Source organism: Dermacentor silvarum, chromosome 3, assembly GCF_013339745.2.
Source record: "Dermacentor silvarum isolate Dsil-2018 chromosome 3, BIME_Dsil_1.4, whole genome shotgun sequence".
NCBI classification, from domain to species: domain Eukaryota; kingdom Metazoa; phylum Arthropoda; class Arachnida; order Ixodida; family Ixodidae; genus Dermacentor; species Dermacentor silvarum.
Window position 1 is genome coordinate 66,490,654 of NC_051156.1, and position 23,745 is coordinate 66,514,398.

General features: G+C 49.7%; 1 protein-coding gene across 1 annotated transcript; it reads left to right on the plus strand.

Moving 5' to 3' along the window:
- Window positions 1-262: 262 nt before the first annotated feature.
- Window positions 263-23,745, plus strand: LOC119444448 (3-alpha-hydroxysteroid sulfotransferase). Its single transcript, XM_037708849.1, has 2 exons — window positions 263-658; window positions 23,164-23,745. Exons 1-2 carry the CDS (start codon window positions 263-265, stop codon window positions 23,743-23,745), a joined length of 978 nt encoding a protein of 325 aa, XP_037564777.1.

Genomic DNA, 23,745 nt, shown 5'->3' on the forward strand with positions numbered 1-23,745 from the left:
ATAGGAAGTGACTGCCTTGCGTTTGGCAAACTGCTATATAGCCGAAATGCCTAACTTTAGCTCCCAATCATCATTATTCAGTTAACATGTTATGCCTATAGGGAAGCCTGCGACATAGTGTTGTTATCACCAGCATTTGCAACTGATAGTGAATAAATAAATAAATAAAAGCGCATTGTAAAAGGTACAATCACTGATCAGGAGTTTATATCCTTTTTTTTCTCCATTTAAAACAGCCCCAGAAGCCCACGACAGAGACGAGATGCACTTAGTTCATCGAAAACCTTATTACCAGATCATCGATGGCGTACCGCGATGCCCATTCGCTCGCCCGGAAGATCTCAGGCGAGCTCTAGCCTTCGTGGCCAAGAAGGGAGACCTTTTGCAGATTTCGTACCCGAAGAGCGGAACACATTGGGTGCAGTACATCACGCAGCTCATACTGAGGGAGGGCGATCCCTTAAGAACGTACGAAGAGTTCAGCGAAGCCGCTCCTTTTGTGGAGTACCGGGCCGACGCCGAAAGCTACACGGCGAGCACACCAGTGCGGACGCTGTGTACCCACCTTGCCCTACGTAGGGAGCAGCTCAACCCGGACGCCAAGTACGTCTACGTTGCGCGGAACCCCTGGGACGTCTGCGTCTCACTTTACCACCACGTGAGAAACCTACATTCATTTGTGCGGGATACCTAATGAGTAAGGCAGATAGCCAGTTGTCTATTAGAGTTGCTTAATGGCCACAAAGTGAAGGGAAGTGCACTCGAGCATGGCAGAGAAAACATGTTATCGCGGATACGTGGTAATATAGGAAGGTGCAAAAAAATAGGGAGCTACATTTCGAAAAGACCAGTATGAAAATTGGATAATTGCCAGGTCAATATAGCGCGTGCTTCTGCATGTCGGTATTGATACTTCTTTGCAATGACATGTTCAATAAACCTCGTACCTTTGATGTTCTATATATAGGCCGTTCCCTGATCAACGAAATTCAGCTGGAAATGACTGCCAGCGTTTGCTCTTCTCTTCTCTAGCCACACACCTATTTCAGAGCGATAGCTTTACTATTTCCGGTACAAACCAAGAAAACGCCTGGTTCCTTACGGATCCTGGTTCCCTACTGGTTCCTTACTGGTTCCTTACTGGATCCTGGTTCCCGCCTGGTTCTGACTTTCAAGCTCAGCCATGCTGAAACTGGAACTTAGCCTTCCGCTACCGGCGGTTGGTCCGAACGCCGCGTGGGCGCCCATATCTTGAAAGCCATCTGCGATGTGTACAGAGTGTGCCGAGTGCTGGTAGCTTAGTATGCGCTGTGCTTTCGGTGCTTAGTTCGCATTGAAGCGAGACGCAGCATGAAGGTCAATTCGCAGCATTGTTTTGAGGCAACAACAACAGCAACAATTCGCTCGCTGCTGCTGCCGCGCTGAACAGTGTCTCTGTGTTGTATTGCAATTGTAGATGCGGTAGTCGCTGACGCCGGGCAGCGTCTGCGCGGTTTCCCAAAGGACACAAAACCGTGCTATCGCTCGAGAAACTTCGTTTAACTGCGTTCAACCACGACAAATGTTTTCGAAGTATTACGCGTACCCCTCCGTACTATTCTTTTTGCTCATCGGCGTTGCTTCGGTGCATTTCCGTCACGGAGTTCATTGGGGATGTCACATGCGGCGCTGTATATTTACACGCATGCCTATCTAAATAACGGGACTTTTTTTAATTCGATAGCATTATATTGCCACTAGGTGTCACAAGCTAGCGCCAAGAAATAAGTTAGGACTGGGACGCGTGCTCTGCAAGATGCGGGCGCTGAGAAAGAGGAAGTAAATACTGAGGACGCATGCTTCAGTGTATCCACGCCATCGTGTCCAGCTGTCTGTCTCGCCGACGCTTTGCACATCTTCAAGTGTATTTTCGTAAGAAAAGTGGTGGAAGTGCAGGGTACGGTTCATGCTATGCCACAAACCCCTTCTGGTAGCAGGAGTATCATCCCTATTCTAGTGAACACACCTGTCCACCCGGCTAGCAGGCGAATCCGTGGATTGCCTCCGCAGCGTGATCATCTCTCCTAAACAACGTCGGTGCCCCCGCGGACCGCTATGGAAGGAACTTCGACGTCTCTACCGACTGTTATGCAAGATACGACCACAACGGAAAGTCGGTACCTGCTGCAGAATCTACTAGTGCCGAAAGTGTTCTACGCGGATATTTTCGAAGATGTACAATACTGGTTGGCCCGCTTTGAGCGCGTTGGAGAGATCAACGAATGAAGCGACGAGGCGAAGTTGAGAAACGTGTACTGCAGCTTGGAGGACGGTGCTCGCATTTGATACGAGAACCGAGAAAGGCTCATCAAATCGTGGCTCGAGTTTCGCCGTGCATCGGTGGAGACCTACATCAATGCTGATTGCCGCGAACGAGCCGAACGGTTGTTCCACTCCCGCATCCATCTGCCGAATGAGAGCGTGACGTCGTACGTCGAGGATATGACGCGCCTCTTTCGTCGGGTGGATCCAACCACGTCAGAGGAAAAGAAGCTGCGCCATTTGATGCGTGGAGTTAAAGAACGGCTATTTGCTGGCCTAGTAAGAAACCCGCCGAAGGCCGTGGCAGAATTCTTGACACGATGGAAAGGATGCTACAGCAGTGCTATGTATGACAGGCAAGTGAACGCTACTTCACCGACGCACCAGCGCTCAGCTCCGCATGACAGGCAAGCAAACGCTGCATCACCGACGGGCGCGATTGCGTTTGGAAACGTGGACATTCTTCGGGACCTTATCCGCTCTTTGGTGCATGATGAGCTTCAACGGCTCTGCTGCCCGCCTCAACCCACGCTGGTTTCCATTTCGGCTCTCTTGAGAAATCAAGTTAAGCAAGCGATCCACGCTCCCGTTCCAAGCAGCAATACGCCGCCATTGACAGATGTAGTGTGCATCATGCGGAAGTTTAGGGGCGAGTCCCTGTCCCCGCTCCGACGCATTTCGTCCGCACCACGTCATACGTCCCGCTTCCATAAGTGCAACCGATCCAACGTATGGAGGATTGGTGCCCGCTCCAAAGGAAATCTGACGTCTGGCGTACACCGGACAGCAAGCCTCTCTGCTATCATTGTGGAGAAAACGGTCATGTGTACCGCGAGTGCCCATACAGCCGCCTCGGACTGCAAGGTTTTGCCGCGGATTCACAAAGGCCCAGATACGGCAAACGCCTAGGGCGATTGAGAAATACTTAAACAAGCAGAATATACCACAGTTCCCGCGGCAGCACTCGCGCTCGCCGTACCCCAGGTGATCTTCCACAGCTCCTAGAAGCCCTCCAATGGCAGGGCAGGGACGGTCGCCAAGCCCTTGCCGGGAAAACAAAGAACAGTGACCTTCAGGGGTGAGGCCGCTGATAATCGCCCTTCCGAAGACCTCCCATCGACAAAAGCCAGGTGTATTCAACACGATTCAACGTTGACAGCAGCTGAACTCAATGACAGACTCTCGCTAGACATAACTGTTGGGCTCGATGGCCTCCACGTTTGTGTGTTATTGGACACGGGCGCCGACTACTCAATCTTGTGCGGAAAGCTAGCGACGGCACTTAGAAAGGTTATCGCGGCTTGGCCTGGAACGCAAATTCGTACGGCTGTCGGGCATATTGTAACACCACTGGGCATGTGCAAGGTCAGAGTATAAATTCGTAGGTCTTCGCTTCCAGCCAGCTGGCTTATACTCCGCGTTTTTTCTCGAGACCTGATCTTTGGCGTTGACGTTCTGCGAGAAATTCGAGCCATTATAGACATCCGGAAGTGTACCGTGACGTTTTCGACAGAAAGAGCAACGAACAGCCGCTACAATTGCCGTCGTAACGGGCCTTGAGTTTCGCGCCGACAGTGTAACGTTACCACACGTGTCCTGGTAGCGGTCGTGTGCGACAATGTACGTGAAGGCGAAGCTGTTGCAGACGGCAATTTCTCTCTTATGCTGAATCATGGTGCATGTGCAGCCCGCAGTCTCATTATGCTTCGAGGTGCACGTTCTGTGCTCCTCGTGACGAATTTCAGCAGCCAGGAACGTCGTCACCTATTTCGCCGCACTGCTATCGCTTTCGCTAAACCCATAGGAGACGTTTCTGAATGCTTTGCGTCGACGACAATAGACAGCCCAGCCCTGACACTAAGCAATATCGACATCAATTCCGACCTTTCGGACGACAAGCAGAAAGCGCGGCGCGAATTGCTACTTCGGTTCAAGGAGTGGTTCGCATCTTCTAAGGTACGCCAGGCGCCCATCACCAGACACCGCATAGTCATGTATGACGATTCTCTTGCTATACAACAATTGCCTTACCGCATTTCGGCGAAAGAGCGCGACATGATTAATCCAGAAGACAAAGAAATGCTCGACAATGACGTCATACAACCATGCCGAAGCCCTTGGTAACCGCCTGTGGTCCTCGTGAAAAAGAAAAAAGGAACGCTTCGGCTCCATGCTGAGTTCAATAACGTCACAAGAAAAGACGTTTATCCGCTTCCGCGGGTCGATGATTCATTAGACCGACTGCGGCAAACCAGGAACTTCTCATCCATAGATCTGAAGAGTTGATATTGGCAAATCGAAGTTGATGAACGAGGTCGTGAAAAAACTGTCTTTGTTACCCCGGATGGACTGTACGAATTTAAGGTACTCCCATTCGGCCCGTGTTCAGCACCGGTCACATTCCAGATAATGATCTGATGGGCCTGTTCGCTGAAAAAGTAGAGACTGCGGACGCAGGCTTAAGTGTATCCACGCCATCTTGTCCAGCTGTGTGTCTGGCCGACGCTGCGGACATCTTCAAGTGTATTTTCGTGACAAGATTCCCCATTACGCGGAAATCCGCCGTCGCCGTCGGCGGCATAACGGACCGATTGTACCAAAAATGGCCGACGGTGCAAAGAATAAAAAAGACACGAAAAATGCCCGGACTGACGTCAAATTTCTCAAGGAGGTCCCTGTAAACAAATTAGAATAATGGTCTGGAAAAGAAAACTTGGTACAATTCTGTCGACGTGGGAATCGAACCCGGACCTCCGGGATGCGAGACGAGCACGTCTCACGGTTCTGGCTGAGTAAAAGTGTGCCTAGTGCGTGCGTGATTGCACAAGTTAGGTCATTGCCATCTGGCTGACTAAAGGTTTCACCAATGTGACTAGAATGCTTTCGCATTCTCACACGTGGGCTGTCTTAAGTAAGCGTCTCTTCCGAATGTTTTCATGCGCTTTAGCTAAACCATTCTTAATAACTGCTGAGAAAGTGAAGATTCTCCACCAACCAGCCATAACATAAATGACCGCTTGTGCTTGAAGACTGCTAATCCCTGTCGTTGATAGATTACTCCATTTTTATCAGTAAAATGCTCATGCTCAAGTATTTTATTTTAGTATGTTGCCTCTTATAGGTTAGAAATCATAATTAGAAATTAAATCTTTGAAGTTTCGTTCAAGAAGAGAAGATCCCTTTGGCTAAACTAGACTCCAGTTGTCGAATTTCATCGTCACAGCGTAATGAGCTGAAAGGAGAGAGATACAAGTAATGGAAAGAAATGGAGGTAAACAAGATGATATCTCCTGTTATCTGCCCTTTACTGGAGAAGTGTAAAAGGGAAACTAAAGAAAAATTAGAGGGTAGATGATCTGCGCGTTTGTAGATGCCTCTGAAAATTCCACCTGGCGTGTGTTAAACGGGTCCTGAACCACTGTATTGCGATAGCAACTATTCACCCTTTTCGCGACGATCCCGTGGGCGCTGCCATGTTCGATCACGTGGTGACGCGTCCATTGCTTGCCTCAACTGCCTCCGTTACCTCCGTGTTTACAATGGATGTGTATGACGCCTGTGAGGCTTAGCAAACATCTGTTTCGGGAGATATCGTAGATGGTGACGGGGTGGACGACAGCGGAGCTTTGGCCGCAGTTTCAGAGAACATGCAAGAGCGTTTTGGAGCTTATTAAGCTATGTCCAAACGGCGCGAGCACCGTATATGGTGATTGCTCTAAAAGCGGGGCTAAATATGTATTCGAAGCTATCCAAACTTTCAGCTCATGAATTGAATCAGGATTAGCGTGTTTTGGTCTTTGTTCTTTATTTGGAAAATATTTTGAAGCAGCGGCTTGTCACGTTTCTGACTCAGTAGTTCCTCGGCGCGGTCACTCTCTGATCATTTTCTCCTTAATTGCTCGTGAGTGTGCTCAGTTCCGTTAAATTTGTTCTTCCTGCGCACAAGGCTTGAAACGTAGCTGTTCTGCACATTGTAACACCTTGTAGCAAATGTGTATTACCGCTAGTAACTCGCTTACTCTTGTGGGCCATCATGAAACATTCAGCTTCGACCATTCGTGCGCTATCGCTGTATTACCGTCATTTATTGTGCGTATATAGTGTCCATGTATTCAAGTGTGCGCCCATTCGCTTATTTTTGACACGTTGACGAAAGAGTGGGTGTAAGTTACCGTGCTGGTTGGTGTAGATGTGTGTATATACTGTGCGCGAAACCTATTATGACAGGGAGCGGCGCAACGCCCGTTTTCATTGTTTAACGAGCTGTACTCACTCTTTATTTATTTATTTATTTATTTATTTATTTATTTATTTACAAAATACTGCAGGCCTGACTTGGGCCCTAGCAGGAGGGGCAAAAGTGTACACGTGAAGGCAATACAAAGTCACATTTACATAAAGTGTAGTTCATACAGTGTTTAATTTGTACAGGAAAGCACGAAAGCATTAATACATTGAATATCTCAATATTCACACAAAAAGGAGTATAAGTGAAATAATCAACATCAATCCTGAAGAATTTCAATTATTTTTATACTTTGCTCTGATGATACTGGCAGCGAGTTCCACTCGTTAATTGTGCGCGGGAAGAATGAAAACTTGAATAGATTAGTTTTGGTGCTGTATGGGGTTAGTGATTCTTCATGTCGATGCCTTGTAGTTCGTGACACCAGTGATGTCACGTATGGCTCAGGGGGGAGTAGCAATTGACGATTCTTCAAATGAAAGAGAAATTTTATTCTGTCAATTTTTGTTCGTAATTGCAATGATTTTATGCCATAAAGATTCATTAGTTGAGTCGGAGAGTCAGTTTGGCGGTATTTAGAATAAATAAATCTAACTGATTTTCGTTGGATCATCTCCAATGCTTCGACATTCTTTTTCGTATGAGGGTCCCAGGCAATGGATGCGTATTCGAGTTTGGGTCTTATAAAGGATGAATATGCGAGTAGTTTGACACTAGGTGGTGTTTGTTTTAACTTATGTCGCAAAAAGCATAGTTTACGGAAGGCGGATGTGCAAATGTTCGAAATATGGGTATTCCAACTGAGTGTACTAGTTATTGTGACGCCGAGGTACTTGTAGTGAGGGACCTTCGTTAGCTGTTTTGAAGGGAGACTATACGAAAAAAGTAAAATGTTTTTTTTTTCTACTCATATTCATGAAAACCGTTTTGTCAGCGTTAAGTTGCATTTCCCACTCTTGACACCATGTATGTATGTTTTGAAGGTTAGTATTCAGCAAGGCTTGATCATCCGGAGATTTAATTTCATTAAAAAGCAAGCAATCATCTGCAAAAAGTCTAATCTGAACTGGTTCATTTATGACCTTGACAATGTCGTTGATGTATATGAGAAACAAAAGCGGGCATAGTACGCTTCCTTGTGGGACTCCTGAGTTTTTCACGACAGGCAAATGTCGTGAAAAATGATTGTCAATACTCACAAACTGTGTGCGGTTTGCAAGGTATGCGGAAACCCAAGCAACGATGAACTCTGGTAGTCCTATGGTTTTTAACTTTAAAATTAGTTTTGTGTGGCAAACAAGATCAAAAGCCTTCCTAAAATCTAAAAATATTACGTCTACCTGGCCTGATTTATCTAGAATAGAGGCAAAATTATGTATGACTGTGGTTAGTTGAGTTGTTGTGGAAAGACCTTTCCTAAAACCATGCTGAAATGGAGACAGTACACTGTTATCATTAAGAAATTTCGTAATATAAGTTGCGATAATATGTTCAAGGAGCTTACAGCAAGACGCGGTTAAAGATATCGGTCTATAATTCGTTAGCAATGCAGAGTCGCCCTTCTTTAACACTGGTACAATTCTTGCCGTCCTCCAGTCCTCAGGAATGATAGCTGTCGTCAATGATTTGTTAAAAATAACTACTAGATATGGAGCGAGCATCTCTGCATATCGGCGAAGGTAAAGATTGGGTATATTGTCAGGGCCAGGCGATGCTTTGCCTTAAGGTTTAGTAACATTGATATAACACAGGATAATGATACAAGATTTGTTTCGTCATAACTGACATGATTCTGGTGTAAGGGTTCAGCAGGGTTAGAAAAGACACCGTAAAAATAGGCATTGAACTTTTCAGCAATGTCTTGTTTATCAACGATGACAACGTCATCCTGTATAATGCGGTCGATCGACTTCTTACTTTTCGAAAGAAATTGCCAGAACTATTGTGGTGAACCAGAAATGAAACTAGGCAGCGTGTGATTAAAGTAGTGCTGCTTCGCGCTACTGATAGCTTGGTTTAGAATTTTCTGATTATTCTGTACTGTGCTCTTGCTGGCGCACTGTCGTTTAAGCCTTTTAATTTTTCTTTTTAGCTGCAATATACTACTTGTAATCCAAGGGTTTTACGGTGTGTTTTCTTAATTTTGTTTGGAACAAAGTTTTCAAGGCTGTATCTGCACAAATGTTTAAACCGTTCCCAAAGATCAGCAGCGTCTGTGCCTTGAAAGCTACCGATGTGCAAGTCAAGAAAGTCAAGGACACTTTCATCGTTTGCCCGCGAAAAGTCTTTGGTCATTATAGAAACAAGAGGCTGGGTTTTGCACGCCCCAAGAGAGCATGAAAGAAGCACCATTTCATGATCGGATAGACCAGTCTGCACAGACACAGAGTAATCTTTAATACAACGGCTGATAAAAATAAGGTCAAGCGTGGAAGCGCAGTTGCCTTGAATGCGGGATAGGCTGATCAACTACTTGTTGGACGTCAGCCGTAAGCATTATATCAGTCAGGTATGCGACATGCGAGCTCATTTCATGGTTAGAAAACGGCTGATTCCAGTCAACACCTGGTAGATTAAAGTCCCCAGCCAAAATATATTTTCCATCTTTAAATGAAGCCACGTGCTCACATAGTTGACGCAAAAACACAGAAGGCGAGTCGGGTGCACGATACACAGCAAAAAGCATAAAAGATCGCTCCCAACATGACACTTTTAATGTGACGCTTTCATGATTATCGATTTGGCGGGTTAAAAAGGCAGATATAGTGTTTTTCACCAGAACAGCCACTGCCCCTCCACGTGTCGGCCTATCACGATGGAATACTTTATACAATGGTGGAAAAATGTCTGCATCATCAATGGCATCGTGCAACCAAGTTTCAGTAATCACGACTATGTGGGGGGAGTTACTTAGAAGTACAGCTTCAAGTTCGGCGGTTTTATTCAGGATGCTGCGTACATTTATGTTAATGATTCGTAGATCCTTATTACAGAGCGGTTGGCATCATTCTTTATTAGCTCTCCTTTGCTGACTGTGCGTTTTGATTCTCGTGTTGCTAATTTCATCCCAGGTAAAGAGCTCACCGTCGACGCTCAGCTTGTCATGCAGAAGAATAACTTTCTTACCCTGTTGCTTCTCATTTTTTGCGCTATTCCAGAGTTGCAGAGTTGCGAGGCATTGGATTAGGGGAGGGGAGGGAGGGGGATGGCATTCTACTCTTGCCGACGTACCGGGGCTTTCTTTGAAGGTTAGCAATACAACGCTCGTGGATGAGCAAATTTGTGTATCCTCGAGGAAAGCCGTAGATCTCGAAGTGTCGGAAACACGTATGGACTGTTGCAGCAACGGTCCGCGAACTTGGCCCCACGTATTCATTACATTCATTAATATGCCAGTCACTATTTTTGCAGCCAACTACTGCACACCTTTCCGATACACATGATTCAAACCAGCGTGAATGGAGCACAGTTCGTCAGCGAAAACGCAGTTGCATTTCCGACAGCTGATCGCACAGAATCAAGGTAGAAGCGGTAATGGTTTCGTATTCAGTGCGCGGTCGCTTAGGAGACATATGGCGCGCCGCCGTAAGCGCCATCTCGTATCTCTAGAGCAAACTGCTGCGTGAAAATGGTGAATATGGGCACTCCAGGCACATTTCTGCCGTCACCGTCACTGTGAGATTCCGTATAAAGACCAAGGGCGATAAAGCCGTCGCCGCGTGCCCTCCGCTGTATGTGTGAGTGAAATCGTGCGAGGGGAGCCGACGATCGCGGCTCAATCTGGACCACGCGAAAGCGAGCAATTCGAGCAGGAAGCGCGCCGTCTGCCATCACACGCGAGGCACCCAAAGTTGCGAGGCATTGGATTAGGGGAGGGGAGGGAGGGGGATGGCATTCTACTCTGGCTACAACAGCGTACGTGGCGGTGGCGCGTGGTCGCGTGACCGTAGCTTCAGAGCGACCTGCGTTGGGGACAGAGTCTAAGTGCGTCGGCGGCTCGTAGCTTTGTGCGTGCTGTGTGTTCTTGGCTCTCAGTTTGCGTTCAAGCGATAGGCAACACGAATGCCACTTCGCTCGCTGCTGCTGCCCGCGTTTCCTCACGCCAGCGTTTCCACAGCGAGTGTCCGCGTTTCCTCATGCCAGCGCTTTGGCAGTCAGTGTGATGTCATCGAGTGTGAGTGTGGTCATCGAGTGTAATGTGTTCATGTTCGCTGTGCGCGCTGACCCTATGCTTGTTAATTTACTTAGCAAGTGAATCTTTACAAGTTGGTACGGCCAATAAAAGTACTACCCTTACTTCATATGACTCTCTGCTATTTTGCTAACGAAATCGATGCTTCGCCTTTCGGGCGAAACTGTGAGATTTTTGTAGTAGTCGAGAAATGCATTTCACGTTAAAGCAGACTATTTCGGAACTACTCTGCAGCAAGAAATTGCAGCAAATACTAAACGAAAGCACAGTTATTGACAATCAAAAACCGCCTGTGATCTCCTTAGCGGTTCTCCCGTTCCTTATTCAATGCCTTACACTGCGAAGGCTACGCCGCAGTGGGGTTGCGCCTACAGCGCTCCGCCTACTAAACGTCACTGCGGCGCGCAAATGAAATTTTATTTTGGTGTTTACAAGGACTTCAATACTTGCGAATTTTGGCGCGTACCACGCGCCACATTGAGAGGCTATCCTTCAACCTATAGTTGAGTTCACGGTAGCTCATCCGTGTGCTGTGCTACTGTGTACTAGACGACCACGCGCGACCGCTCTCGCACCGTGTGACATGCGTAGCACATTTCCTTTCGCACTTACTTCTATGAAAATCACACAATTAAAAAAAACATTAATTCTGGGGCTTTATGCGCCGAAACCACGTTCTGATTATGCGGTACGCCGCAGGGGTGACTCCGGATTAATTTTGACCACCTAAATTTTTTTGACGTGCACCCAGTGCGCGCACAATTTGCGAGCGTCGAACAAATCATCTTCATGTTCGCTCGTGCGAGTTCGTCGGCAGCGCACGCATCGGCTAAGCGATGGATGCCGTACTCCGGAGACGTGTTGAAAGGCTTACTAATAAAACGAGCTTCGACAAGGATGGCGATGGGGCGGACCACCTTTGTCCTCCACCAGCATGACCAAGGGATAGTAGCCGCTCCTAAATCATGCATTTTCCGCAATAGCTCAATGCCAAGGCGCCTAGCCGGGCACGGCCAGGAGTGAGCGCTCACTGGCAAAAGTACGTCTGGTCTGACGTTAAATTTCGTGTGAGTCGAGGCTAGTTCAGTACGCGCTCAAAACTATTCTATATGACACTGATAAGAAGTGTGGCCAAAGTTTCATTTCTGCGCGGGCAGGCGTGGCAGAGCATTATCAGACGACAGTCGGCGATACTACGAGAGTTGTTATACTTCGGGAAGGACGTAATTCCTATAGATTGCACTGTTTCTTGAACTACGTCAATAAATACGCACAATGACAGTAGGAAGAACCGCACGGATTCCGATCACCCTTCTTGATTAATCTCAGCTATTGGCCAATAGTAGCCGCATATGGGAAGCTGCTATGTGACGGTATATCGCAGCCCGAAAAGAGTGAGGAGAAAGCTTCTATTGAAAAGAAAGCGTTTGAGAAAAAAGATAGCGCTCTGCATATGAGCTGTGGCGATACGTAGATTGTGCAATAGACCATAACGACGGCTCCACGTCACGATCATGCGGTGGCGCTGTCGTCGTGAGTGACTCGCACTCTCGGCACTCCGCCGCCGAGCTGACGCGCCTACCTCTGTAGCGATGCCTCGCAGGTGTGGGTGACGTTCCATGTGTGCGGTCCTTATTCTATGGTTTTAAACTCGAAGAAAATGAAATATGCCAACGAGCTGCGTTGCGCCAAAACACGCAAGAGTGCTCAGTTTTCATAAGTTCCCTGTTAATGAAAACTGCCGCAAGAATTGGGCCACTGCAGTAAAAGGCGAAAGTTGGATTCCGAAACCAGCTTATTGATTATGCGCCAAGTATTTCGTAACAGTTAAGTTTCCGTATTATATTGCATGGCATGCAAGGCGGCATCCTCACGTGGAAGCGGAGGCGGCGAATGTGGGCGGAACCTTCGCGATGGCGCCATACGGCCTATAGAATATATCTACGGTGCCTACCGTTGGTCGGAAACATGGCCCTTCTTGTGGAGAAGCTTGATCTAGAGAAACTGCGGCATGCCACACGTTGCTTCAGTGAAGGCGCACGAATACGAAACCATTACCGCTTCTGCCCTGCTACGGTGGAATCGGCTTTCGAAAATGCAACTTGGTGTTCACTAATGCACCGTCCTGCATTCAGGCTGAGCAATGTGGAAATGTAGAGGGAAGACGTGTGCAGCAGCTAGCGGCAAAAATGAAACAAGTCCAAGTCCACGGACCACTGCTATATAACGACTGTCTGTGTTGCACAGCTTTCGTATAGAATTAAAAAAAAATTACACGTCCGCCAGCGGTGTGTCGCTAACCTCCAAAGAATGAACTTCAACTCCAGAGCGTCAGTTATAGTGAGTACTGCTCGTTACACTGCGACAAAGGGAGTAGCGCCGCTTCCTGGCATTGTAAATTTCTCGCACGTTATCTAAACACAACCACTCCAACCCATGCGCAAACTTATGGCCACTCTATCACCTGCGTATAAAAATACTTGAATGAGCGCACACTTGAATCAATACGCGGAAACACTGCACCGACAACACACGAACGTTCGAAGCGACACGCATTGTGGCGTTTCACAGACAGTCCCGGCTGCAACACTCCAATTGCTATAGCTGATACAGCGTTCGACCGCTGGCGCCACGCTGCGCCGCTCGCGCGTACCGCGTTTCTAGGTGATTTCTTTCGCCAAGGGCGCTCGAAATCAATCATATAATTCGCATGAATGCAACCCTTTGAAGCGTGGCTGTATGGCGGAGTGGTTACGGCGCTCGCTTCGGGATCATGCGTACCCTGGCTGGAATTTTTTTTTTCTTAACATCACGCGTTCCTTTTTTCCCCTCTCTGTTTGCCAGCGCGGTCGTTTGAACCCCGGTGCCACGGCGGCAGCCGTGATGCCGGGCGCCGACGCGAAGCGGCGGTCGTTGGGGTGTTGCGGAGCGCAGCGTAGCAACACCCCAAATAAAAGAATACTGCTCCAGTCAGGTAGACTGCTCCCTCCCTGATAGTGAGATTATATTTGGATCATCAAAACAGTGATGCGTTTATAATACCACCGATCCCAACAGCAGGCTAGTCACCACCAGCCCAGCGTATTCTCCGTCAACGCCTCCTCCGTTCCAACGGCGGTGGCTAGAAACATGGTACGCGCGAGCGGCGCAGCGTGGCGCCAACGGTCGAGCGCTGTATCTACTAGCAATTGGAAATACGCGTCCCGGCTAACGTTAGCCAAGCTCTAAAAAATAAAATATAAAACATACGAGGCCGCAACCAATAGTATTCCGTGACGCACCGCACCAGGAGGATGTTTTTTTTATAATTTAACTGTCTATAATTAAAGGAGATTAAATATTGACACGTATACATGTTTATCTTTCACCGGTGCCCGCTTTCCACCGGCTAACAAATGTTAAACGTCATCGCTCGGCGCAGGACGCGCCTGTATCGGAAGTTTCTAGAACGTTATCGATGCTTCTTTCCATTGCCTGTTTTCACCGACGCTTCTGTTATCTGATTGCATGACTGAGGCGAATTGTCTAGAACTTTCTGGAAGACACGCGGGCATCAGGGATTAATCTAGAACCTTCGATGACTCAGGTATAAAAACCGACGCGTTTCGCCGCTGATCAGATTTCCGACGATCGCCGACTGTGTTCGCCGCTATCGTTGTGCTTTGAGTGTACCTTGATTTTGTGGGCACAGGTTCGCCCAATAAACAACCAGTTTCGTCGTACACAGTTTTACGACTGTTTTCTTCAGCGTCACTACTACGTGACATCTGGTGGAGGTGCTAGTGCGTTCATGCAGCGAACGCCCCCGCAAAGCCGCGATCCAAGCCCGAAACCGGAGGACAACGCCAACGTCACCAAGGACCAGCGAGCTAGCCGTAGGCAGCAAGGACTTCTGCCGGAGTACGGACTTCTTCCCGAGAAGACCACAGCGATCAAGGCCAAGTCAACGACCTCAATGGCAGCCCCAGCATCCCCCATCCTGCTGCAACAACCTCGGGAGCCCCCGACCTTCCGTGGATCATCGGCTGAAGACCCTGAAACCTGGCTGGAGACATACGAGCGGACCGCGACGTTCAACAAATGGAGCGACGACGACAAGCTACGCCATGTCTATTTTTCGTTGGATGACGCTGCTCGGACGTGGTTTGAGAACAGAGAGACCACCCTGGTTACGTGGGACCTTTTTCGTGAAAACTTCGTGAGGACCTTCACGAGTGTCGTACGAAAGGAGAGGGCAGAGGTTCTCTTAGAAACCAGAGTGCAGTTGCCGAACGAGAACATCGCGATCTTCACGGAGGAGATGACTCGCCTCTTCCGCCACGCCGACCCCGACATGTCTGAAGAAAAGAAAGTTCGGTTCTTGATGCGGGGTGTCAAAGACCAACTATTCGCCGGATTGATGCGCAACCCGCCCAAGACTGTCGCCGAATTTCTTTCCGAGGCTACAACGATCGAGAAGACGCTTGAAATGCGCGTCAGGCAATACAACCGCCGTGCCCTGACCAACTACGCCGACGCTCAAGCGCTAGGCGCCGACGACCTGCGCGAGACCATCAGAGCGGTCGTTCGCGAGGAGCTGCATAAGCTCTTTCCCAGGTCGCAGCCTCACGTGGCATCTATCGCCGACGTCGTCAAAGACGAAGTTCAGCGCTCACTTGGAGTTCCCGATGTGCAGCCACAATCGCCGCAACCCCAGCCGGAAGCGCTGACCTACGCCGCCGTCGCCCGTCGTCAAGGCCCCCCTCCGCGCTCGCGCCAGGGCCCCGTAACGCCGCAGTTCCGTCGTCCACCGCCGCCGCCGCCGCCAGCACGCCCGCCCGTCGCCCAGCGCAGCTACCAGAGGAAGACGGACATTTGGCGCGCCCCCGACCACCGCCCGCTCTGCTATCACTGCGGGGAAGCCGGCCATGTTTACCGCCGATGCCCATACCGCGAAATGGGCCTACGAGGGTTCCCCGTCAACGCGCCGCGTCCCGATCGAGGTGAACGACCGCGCGACATCGCCGACTACCTCGCTGGAGCCCAGTGGCAACCACGACGATCCTCACGCTCGCCGTCACCAGGCCGCTACATCTCGCCGCATCGCCGTCAGTACAACGGTCCCACCCGGGGCCGATCTCCCAGCCCTTACCCGGGAAACTAAAGGCAGCAACCGATGGAGGTGCGGTTGCTGTACGACGCAATTCCGAAGATCCTCCGACGCCGCCGACGACGACGATTCGCGATTCATCACGACGAGATATCAGCACGCCGCCTAGCAACAGCCTTGACAGCACTTCGCCGCCGAAAGAAGACCTTCCGACGCGACGTAGCAGCAGCAGAGCAAGCCGACGGAGCCGTGATCCGACGCCACGAATTAACCGCAACGCCAGACGCCGGTCTACCGATCTAGACGTGCTCATCGATGGCCATAACGTCACCGCTCTCGTCGACACTGGAGCCGACTATTCCGTCTTCAGTGGCCCGTTCGCCACCAAGTTGAAGAAGGTGAAAACAGCCTGGCAAGGACCCGATATCCGGACAGCGGGAGGCCACCTAATAACGCCGACTGGAATCTGCACAGCGCGAGTCACGGTAAACAGCCGCACTTACCCGGCGAGCTTCGTAATCCTGCAGCACTGCTCCAGGGATGTCATCCTAGGCATGGACTTTCTAAATCAACACGGTGCAGTCATCGACTTAAGGTCCAAGTCGATAACGCTTTCAACGCACAACGCGATACCACCGGATACAAGCATAAGTTACCATGCCTTGAATGTGCTTGAAGAACAAGTCACCGTTCCGCCTCGCTCCAGCGTAATGATTTCCGTCGGTACCGAAGTGCCTGCAGACATGGAGGGCGTCATCGAGGGCGATCATCACTTACTGCTCGACCGTGAAATTTGCGTCGCTAGAGGCATAGCTGAGCTACGTGCAGGGAAAGCAAGGGTGATGCTCACGAACTTCAGCCCCGAATACAAGCACATTAACAAAGGCACCATGGTCGCCTACATCGACGAAATAGTACAAGCCAGCAGTGCGTTCGCCTTCACGGATTCCAGTGCACCTGCAACGACGACTATAGTACCTGAACCAACTTTCGACGTCAATCAGAACCTTCCCAGGCACAAGAAAGAACAACTAAAGGCTCTGCTCCTGCAATACGAGGACTGCTTCTCGTCGTCGTCAAAAGTTCGACAAACACCTGTCGCCAAGCACCGCATCATAACCGACGAAAATGTCCGGCCACTCCGTCAGAGCCCGTACCGAGTTTCGGCGCGCGAACGCGAGGCCATAAGGCAACAAGTCGACGAAATGCTACGCGATGACATCATCCAGCCGTCCAAGAGTCCGTGGGCGTCCCCCGTGGTGTTAGTGAAGAAGAAGGATGGAACCCTACGTTTCTGCGTCGATTATCGTCGCCTCAACAAAATCACGAAGAAGGACGTATACCCCCTCCCACGTATTGACGACGCCTTGGATCGACTCTACAACGCAAAGTATTTTTCGTCGATGGACCTCAAAACCGGCTACTGGCAAATCGAAGTCGACGAGAGGGACCGGGAGAAGACTGCGTTTATAACACCAGACGGACTGTTCGAGTTCAAGGTCATGCCGTTTGGTCTTTGCTCGGCGCCTGCCACTTTCCAACGTGTCATGGATACAGTACTGGCAGGCTTGAAGTGGCAGACTTGCCTCGTCTATTTGGACGACGTCGTTGTGTTTGCCTCAAGCTTCGAGGAACACCTCCGGCGCCTTGAAACAGTTCTTCAAGCAATCAAGACCTCCGGACTCACGTTGAAGCCAGAAAAGTGCCGCTTCGCATATGAGGAGCTCTTGTTTTTGGGCCACGTCATCAACAAGTCAGGAGTGCGCCCCGACCCTCAGAAAACTGCGGCCATCTCCAACTTTCCTGCCGCCCGCTGACAAGAAGGCAGTGCGTAGATTTCTTGGACTGTGCGCCTATTACAGGCGCTTCGTCAAGAATTTTTCACGGATCGCTGAGCCACTGACGTATCTCACGAAGGCCGACGTCGAGTTCAAGTGGGAGACGCCGCAAGTCGAAGCATTTGAAGAACTGAAGCGACGCCTGCAATCGCCGCCAATACTTGCGCATTTCGACGAAAATGCCGATACCGAAGTCCACACCGACGCAAGCAGCGTAGGACTCGGCGCCGTGCTTGTGCAGAGGACTAACGGACTAGAAAGGGTTGTAAGTTACGCTAGCCGGTCGCTATCGAAGGCGGAAGCAAATTATTCCACAACAGAAAAGGAGTGCCTCGCCATCATCTGGGCTACATCAAAGTTTCGCCCCTACCTCTATGGCAGGCCCTTTAAAGTTGTAAGCGACCACCACGCCTTGTGTTGGCTAGCTAACTTGAAGGATCCTTCAGGTCGCCTCGCACGATGGAGCCTGAGACTTCAAGCATTCGACATCACCGTCGTTTACAAATCCGGGCGAAAGCACACTGACGCCGATTGTTTGTCTCGCGCCCCCGTCGAACCGCCGCCACAAGACGACCAGGATGACGACACTTTCTTGGGACCCATCAGTGCCGACGAATTCGCCGAACAACAGCGAGCCGACCCGGAACTAAGGAGCCTTGTAGACTACCTGGAAGGCAAGACCGTCATTGTGCCGAAGGCGTTCAGGCGAGGATTGGCGTCGTTCTTCTTGCAAAACGACATTCTCCTAAAGAAGAACTTCTCGCCTCTCCGAGCCAACTACCTCCTCGTGGTACCCTCAGCATTGCGTCCAGAGGTTCTGCAAGCTCTCCATGACGACCCAACGGCTGGACATCTCGGTTTTTCGCGCACTCTCGCGAGGATACAAGAAAAATACTACTGGCCTCGCCTCTCTCCTGACGTCGCCCGTTACGTAAGGACATGCCGAGACTGTCAGCGACGCAAAACACCGCCGACAAGGCCAGCCGGGCTTCTACAGCCGATCGAGCCACCTCGCCGACCGTTCCAGCAGATCGGGATGGACTTACTGGGGCCTTTTCCGACGTCGACGTCCGGGAATAAATGGATCATCGTAGCTACGGACTACCTCACCCGCTACGCCGAAACAAAAGCCTTGCCCAAAGGCAGTGCCGACGAGGTAGCCCGATTCTTCGTTGAGAACATCCTCCTGCGTCACGGTGCCCCGGAAGTCCTCATCACCGACAGAGGTACGGCCTTCACGGCTGAACTAACTCAAGCCATCCTACGCTACAGCCAGACAAGCCATCGCCGGACCACCGCCTACCACCCGCAGACGAATGGCCTCACCGAGCGCCTAAATAAGACCATCGCCGACATGCTGGCAATGTACGTCGACGTCGAACACAAGACGTGGGATGCCATCCTTCCGTAGGTGACCTTCGCATACAACACGGCCATGCAAGAAACGACGCACATGGCGCCGTTCAACCTGGTCTACGGAAGGAAACCGGCAACGACGCTTGACGCCATGCTACCGGATGTCGCCCACGAAGAAAATCTCGACGTTGCCACCTATTTGCAGCGTGCCGAAGAAGGTCGACAGCTCGCCCGCCTGCGCATCAAGAACCAGCAGAGAACCGACAGCCGACACTACAATCTTCGACGACGCTACGTCGAGTACCAGCCCGGAGACCGTGTTTGGGTCTGGACTCCGATACGCCGACGAGGACTTAGCGAGAAACTCTTACGTCGCTATTTCGGACCATATAAGATCATCCGACGTATTGGTGCACTGGACTATGAGGTCGTGCCAGACGGCATTTCGCAATCACAGCGGCGCCGCGCACGACCCGAAGTCATCCATGTGGTGCGTCTTAAGCCTTTCTACGCCCGCTGACGAACTTAGGTACTTTGTTACTTTATTTTTTTTCTCTTTATTACGCGTGGTTTTGTTTACGCTTTCACATTTGTTTGTAGCATCGGGACGATGCTTTTTAAGGGGAGGGTATTGACACGTATACATGTTTATCTTTCACCGGTGCCCGCTTTCCACCGGCTAACAAATGTTAAACGTCATCGCTCGGCGCAGGACGCGCCTGTATCGGAAGTTTCTAGAACGTTATCGATGCTTCTTTCCATTGCCTGTTTTCACCGACGCTTCTGTTATCTGATTGCATGACTGAGGCGAATTGTCTAGAACTTTCTGGAAGACACGCGGGCATCAGGGATTAATCTAGAACCTTCGATGACTCAGGTATAAAAACCGACGCGTTTCGCCGCTGATCAGATTTCCGACGATCGCCGACTGTGTTCGCCGCTATCGTTGTGCTTTGAGTGTACCTTGATTTTGTGGGCACAGGTTCGCCCAATAAACAACCAGTTTCGTCGTACACAGTTTTACGACTGTTTTCTTCAGCGTCACTACTACGTGACAATATTGACATTTTTAATTACTGAATGAAGCGCGCGAACTTCTACAGAAAAGTAATAATTGTGTTTCAAAACCGCCAAATCAGCCGTTTCAGAGTGCTATGTTTCGCGTAATAATTTTTTCCACGTTATAAAGAAATCGCGCGAAATATGAACATAGCCGGATGAATGCGCGCGCCGCGACACCAGCTGCCCCAAGCGTTGCTCGGAAGAATTAACTCTGCTCAATGCCTTCCTCCTCCTCAATGTCGCTGCGCACTGCATTGGCTTCGCGCTTCACGCATTAGGAGCAGTTCGCGGTGACCAACGCCGATACCGATGTCTCGCCACTTTCAAGTGGCAGCCGAGCCAGGCATTGAACAGAGTTAATTCTTCTGAATGACCCCTGGGACCGCTGGAGTGGCGGCGCGCGGCCCACGTAATCATGCGGCTATTTTCATATTTTGCGCGTTTTCTTTATAACGCGGTAAAAATAATTAGGCGCGACATAGCATACCGAAAACAAATGAATCGGGTGTTTCAAAACACAATTATTACTTTTCTATGACATTTTGCGCCATCAATTCAGTAATGAAAAGTTCGTTAATTAATAGCATCTAATTATGGATTGTTCAATTATTAAAAGAAATTCGAATACCATCGAATGCGTCCTCGTATATTCTATAGTTTAGTATTTTAAGGCGCTTGGCTAACGTTGGCTGGGACTCCCTGTATATAAGCGAGTGACTAGCGATAATACGTCTTTGCTACAAGCTGTTGCAAGGTACTCAACATCTACCTTCCAAGCCCGTTGGAAGCAAAAACAAATATGTCGCAATTGAGCAGACCCACGAGCTATTATGCAGAAAATAACCAATCAGCCAGTGACCGCACCGAGAAACTTCAGTTAGTCAGAAACGTGACAAGCCGCTGGCTCAAAGTGTTAGCCAAATGAAGAACGAAGAGCCAAACACACTGATCCTGATTTAAATAATAAGCCGGAAGTTTGGACAGCGTGGAATACATTTCTAGGCCCGATTTTAGTACGAGCAACATATACGCCGTTTGGACAAGGCGTCATCACCAGCCTACTTTTACGTCCACTGCTGGAGGAAGGCCTCTCCCGGCGGTCTCCAATTACCGCAAGGGCGTCTTGCGTGAGTTGATTCCAACTTGCGCCTGCGAATTTCTCAAGTTCATCACCCGACCTAATTTTGGGCCATCTTCGACAGCGCTACCCCTCCTTTGGCACCCCTTCTGTAACTCTAATGGTCCACCGGTTTGGTGCCCTATGTATTACGTGTCCTGTCCATCTATCCTGTAGGGTAGATCACCGGTGTAAAATTAGAGTTACAGGGTAAATAAACTTAAGGCGTAATGACCTTCTAAATTGATTAGTTGTACTCGGAAGCTGTGGCCAAACCTTTGTGTCGTCTTCCCAGTCACCTACGATATCCTCCGAAACACAGGCTCGTGGAGCCGCACCGGGCTTCGTGCACATCCATTGTAAACATGGTGGCAACGGAGGCAGCTGAGGCAAGCAATGGCCGTGTCACCGTATGGAGGGGTGACGCGTCCAAATAAACAAAGTAAGAACGCTCCTGGGCAATTGCAAACGCCATTCCATAACAGAAAGCTCGCTTAGCGGGCCAGTATAATCCAGACCATGTTGACAACATCTAGCCCATGTCAGCCTCTAGAGTCTGTAAAGGAGTACGTTTATCTAGGTCAAATACTCACACGGGACCCTGGTCATGAAAAAAAATTTACAGAAGAATAAAATTGGGTTGGAGTGCATACGGCAGGCATTGCCAAATCCTGACTGGGAGCTTACCACTGTCGTTAAAAAGTGTACAATCATTGCATTGTACCAGTGCTAACATATGGGGCAGAAACTTGGAGGTTAACAAAGAATCTTGAGAACAATTAAGGACTGCACAAAGAGTGAGGGAATGAAAAATGTTAGGCCTAACGTTAACAGACAGGAAGAGAGTGGTGTGGATCAGAGAGTAAACGCGGATAGCCGATATTCTAGCTGACATTAAGAGCAAAAAATGGAGCTGGGCAGGCCATGTAATGCGTAGGATGGATAACCGGTGGACCATTAGGGTTACAGAATGGATACCAAGGGAAGGAAAGCGCAGTCAAGGACGGCAGAAAAATAGGCGGGGTGATGAAGTTAGGAAATTTGCAGGCGCAAGTTGGAATCAGCTAGAGCAAGACAGGGGTAATTGGAGATCGCAGGAAGATGCCTTCGTCCTGCAGTGGCCATAATTTAGGGTGATGATGATGATGATGACCAACTTGACGCTGACTAGTTTACACTGGACAGACAACCGCCAAATGGACAGACGGAAATAAAGGCTAGTATTTTAAATCGAGGCTGCGATCGGAGAAGTTCGCACTGGGCGAGGGCAGCACGTTTTGATGACGCACGCTTTTCGTTATATACGGATGCTGCGCATATCCCTGCTCCTTAAAGGGTATTCACACGAGGGATATTTTCTCGGGGGACACGGGTGGAGTCTAGCGACGGCAACCGCCGCCGTAGGCGTCCCCCACTTGCAGGAGCCGTGCGACCGGCGAAGGGGCACAGTGATAGCGGACTAGTCTGACGGCTTCTACTCTCGACACCGCTCTTCTACAATTTCACCTTTTCCTACGCTTCATATGTATAGTGTCCCAAATGAACAGGAATTGTTTGACTAGGGGAAAAATACAAAACTGGCATCGTCGCTTAATTTGGTCATCGCAGTGGAACACGTGCGACGCGCCTTCGCAATGTGACAGGCCTGCCAACCAAAACAACGAGTGATTGCGACACTATTCTAGGTCCTATTTTAGTACAACTTGGTCAAGGTTCCCTGACACCAGCAAGAAATTCCGCCGTCTCCCCCGCCAAGCGCAGATCATTTGTTCCGTCCCGATAGAAGGTCCCCTCTCCCCGGGGATAGGTGGCGCCGGCAAGGCATCTCGCAAAATCGTGATTTCCCCCCTTGACTGTCGTGTGAAACCTGCCTTAGCGACACCAGTTACAATACATATGCACGTGTACTGATGCTTCTTTGCCGCGCTTACCATAACATTTTGCAAACTTGGGCATTTGCAGGTAAAAGACTTGAGCAGCTACCGGTTCGAAGACGGCAGCTTCGACGACTTCTTCGAGGCCTTCTTGACGGGTGACATTGCATACGGCGACTACTTTGAGCACGTGATGGCCGGATACTCTCTGATTAAGGAACCCAATGTGTTATTCCTTACTTACGAAGAACTTATCACGGACACGCGAGGTGCAGTGCTTCGCTTGGCTCGCTTCATCGGAGATCGTTACGGCGCTATGTTGGAAGAAGACGGTGACGTGCACCAGAGGCGCATGGACGTGATCCTCCAGGCAAGCTCTGCCGAGAGCATGCGAAACGTGATGGTCTTAAACTTAAACGCACATCCGGACCCTCACGTTGACAAGCTGTTGAAAGATGTAGATGCCTCTTCTAAGCGTGTGCACGGAGGCAACACCAAGCTCTACAACTTTGTTAGAAACGCGAAGATGGGTGGTTGGAAGGACCACTTCACGGCAGAGCTGCTGCGACGCATGGAGGCCACGATAAAGGAGAAGACCCAAGGGTGCGACGTCATGGAACTTTGGGCGGACGTAAGACGAGATACTCAGCGTGCCTGTGAAGCAGAGTAA

Coding starts and splice junctions, on each gene's coding strand:
- LOC119444448 (XM_037708849.1), top strand. CDS start 263: ATGCACTTAGTTCATCGAAAACCTTATTACCAGATCATCGATGGCGTA. Junction 659..23,163: donor GCGTCTCACTTTACCACCAC/GTGAGAAACCTA, acceptor GGGCATTTGCAG/GTAAAAGACTTGAGCAGCTA.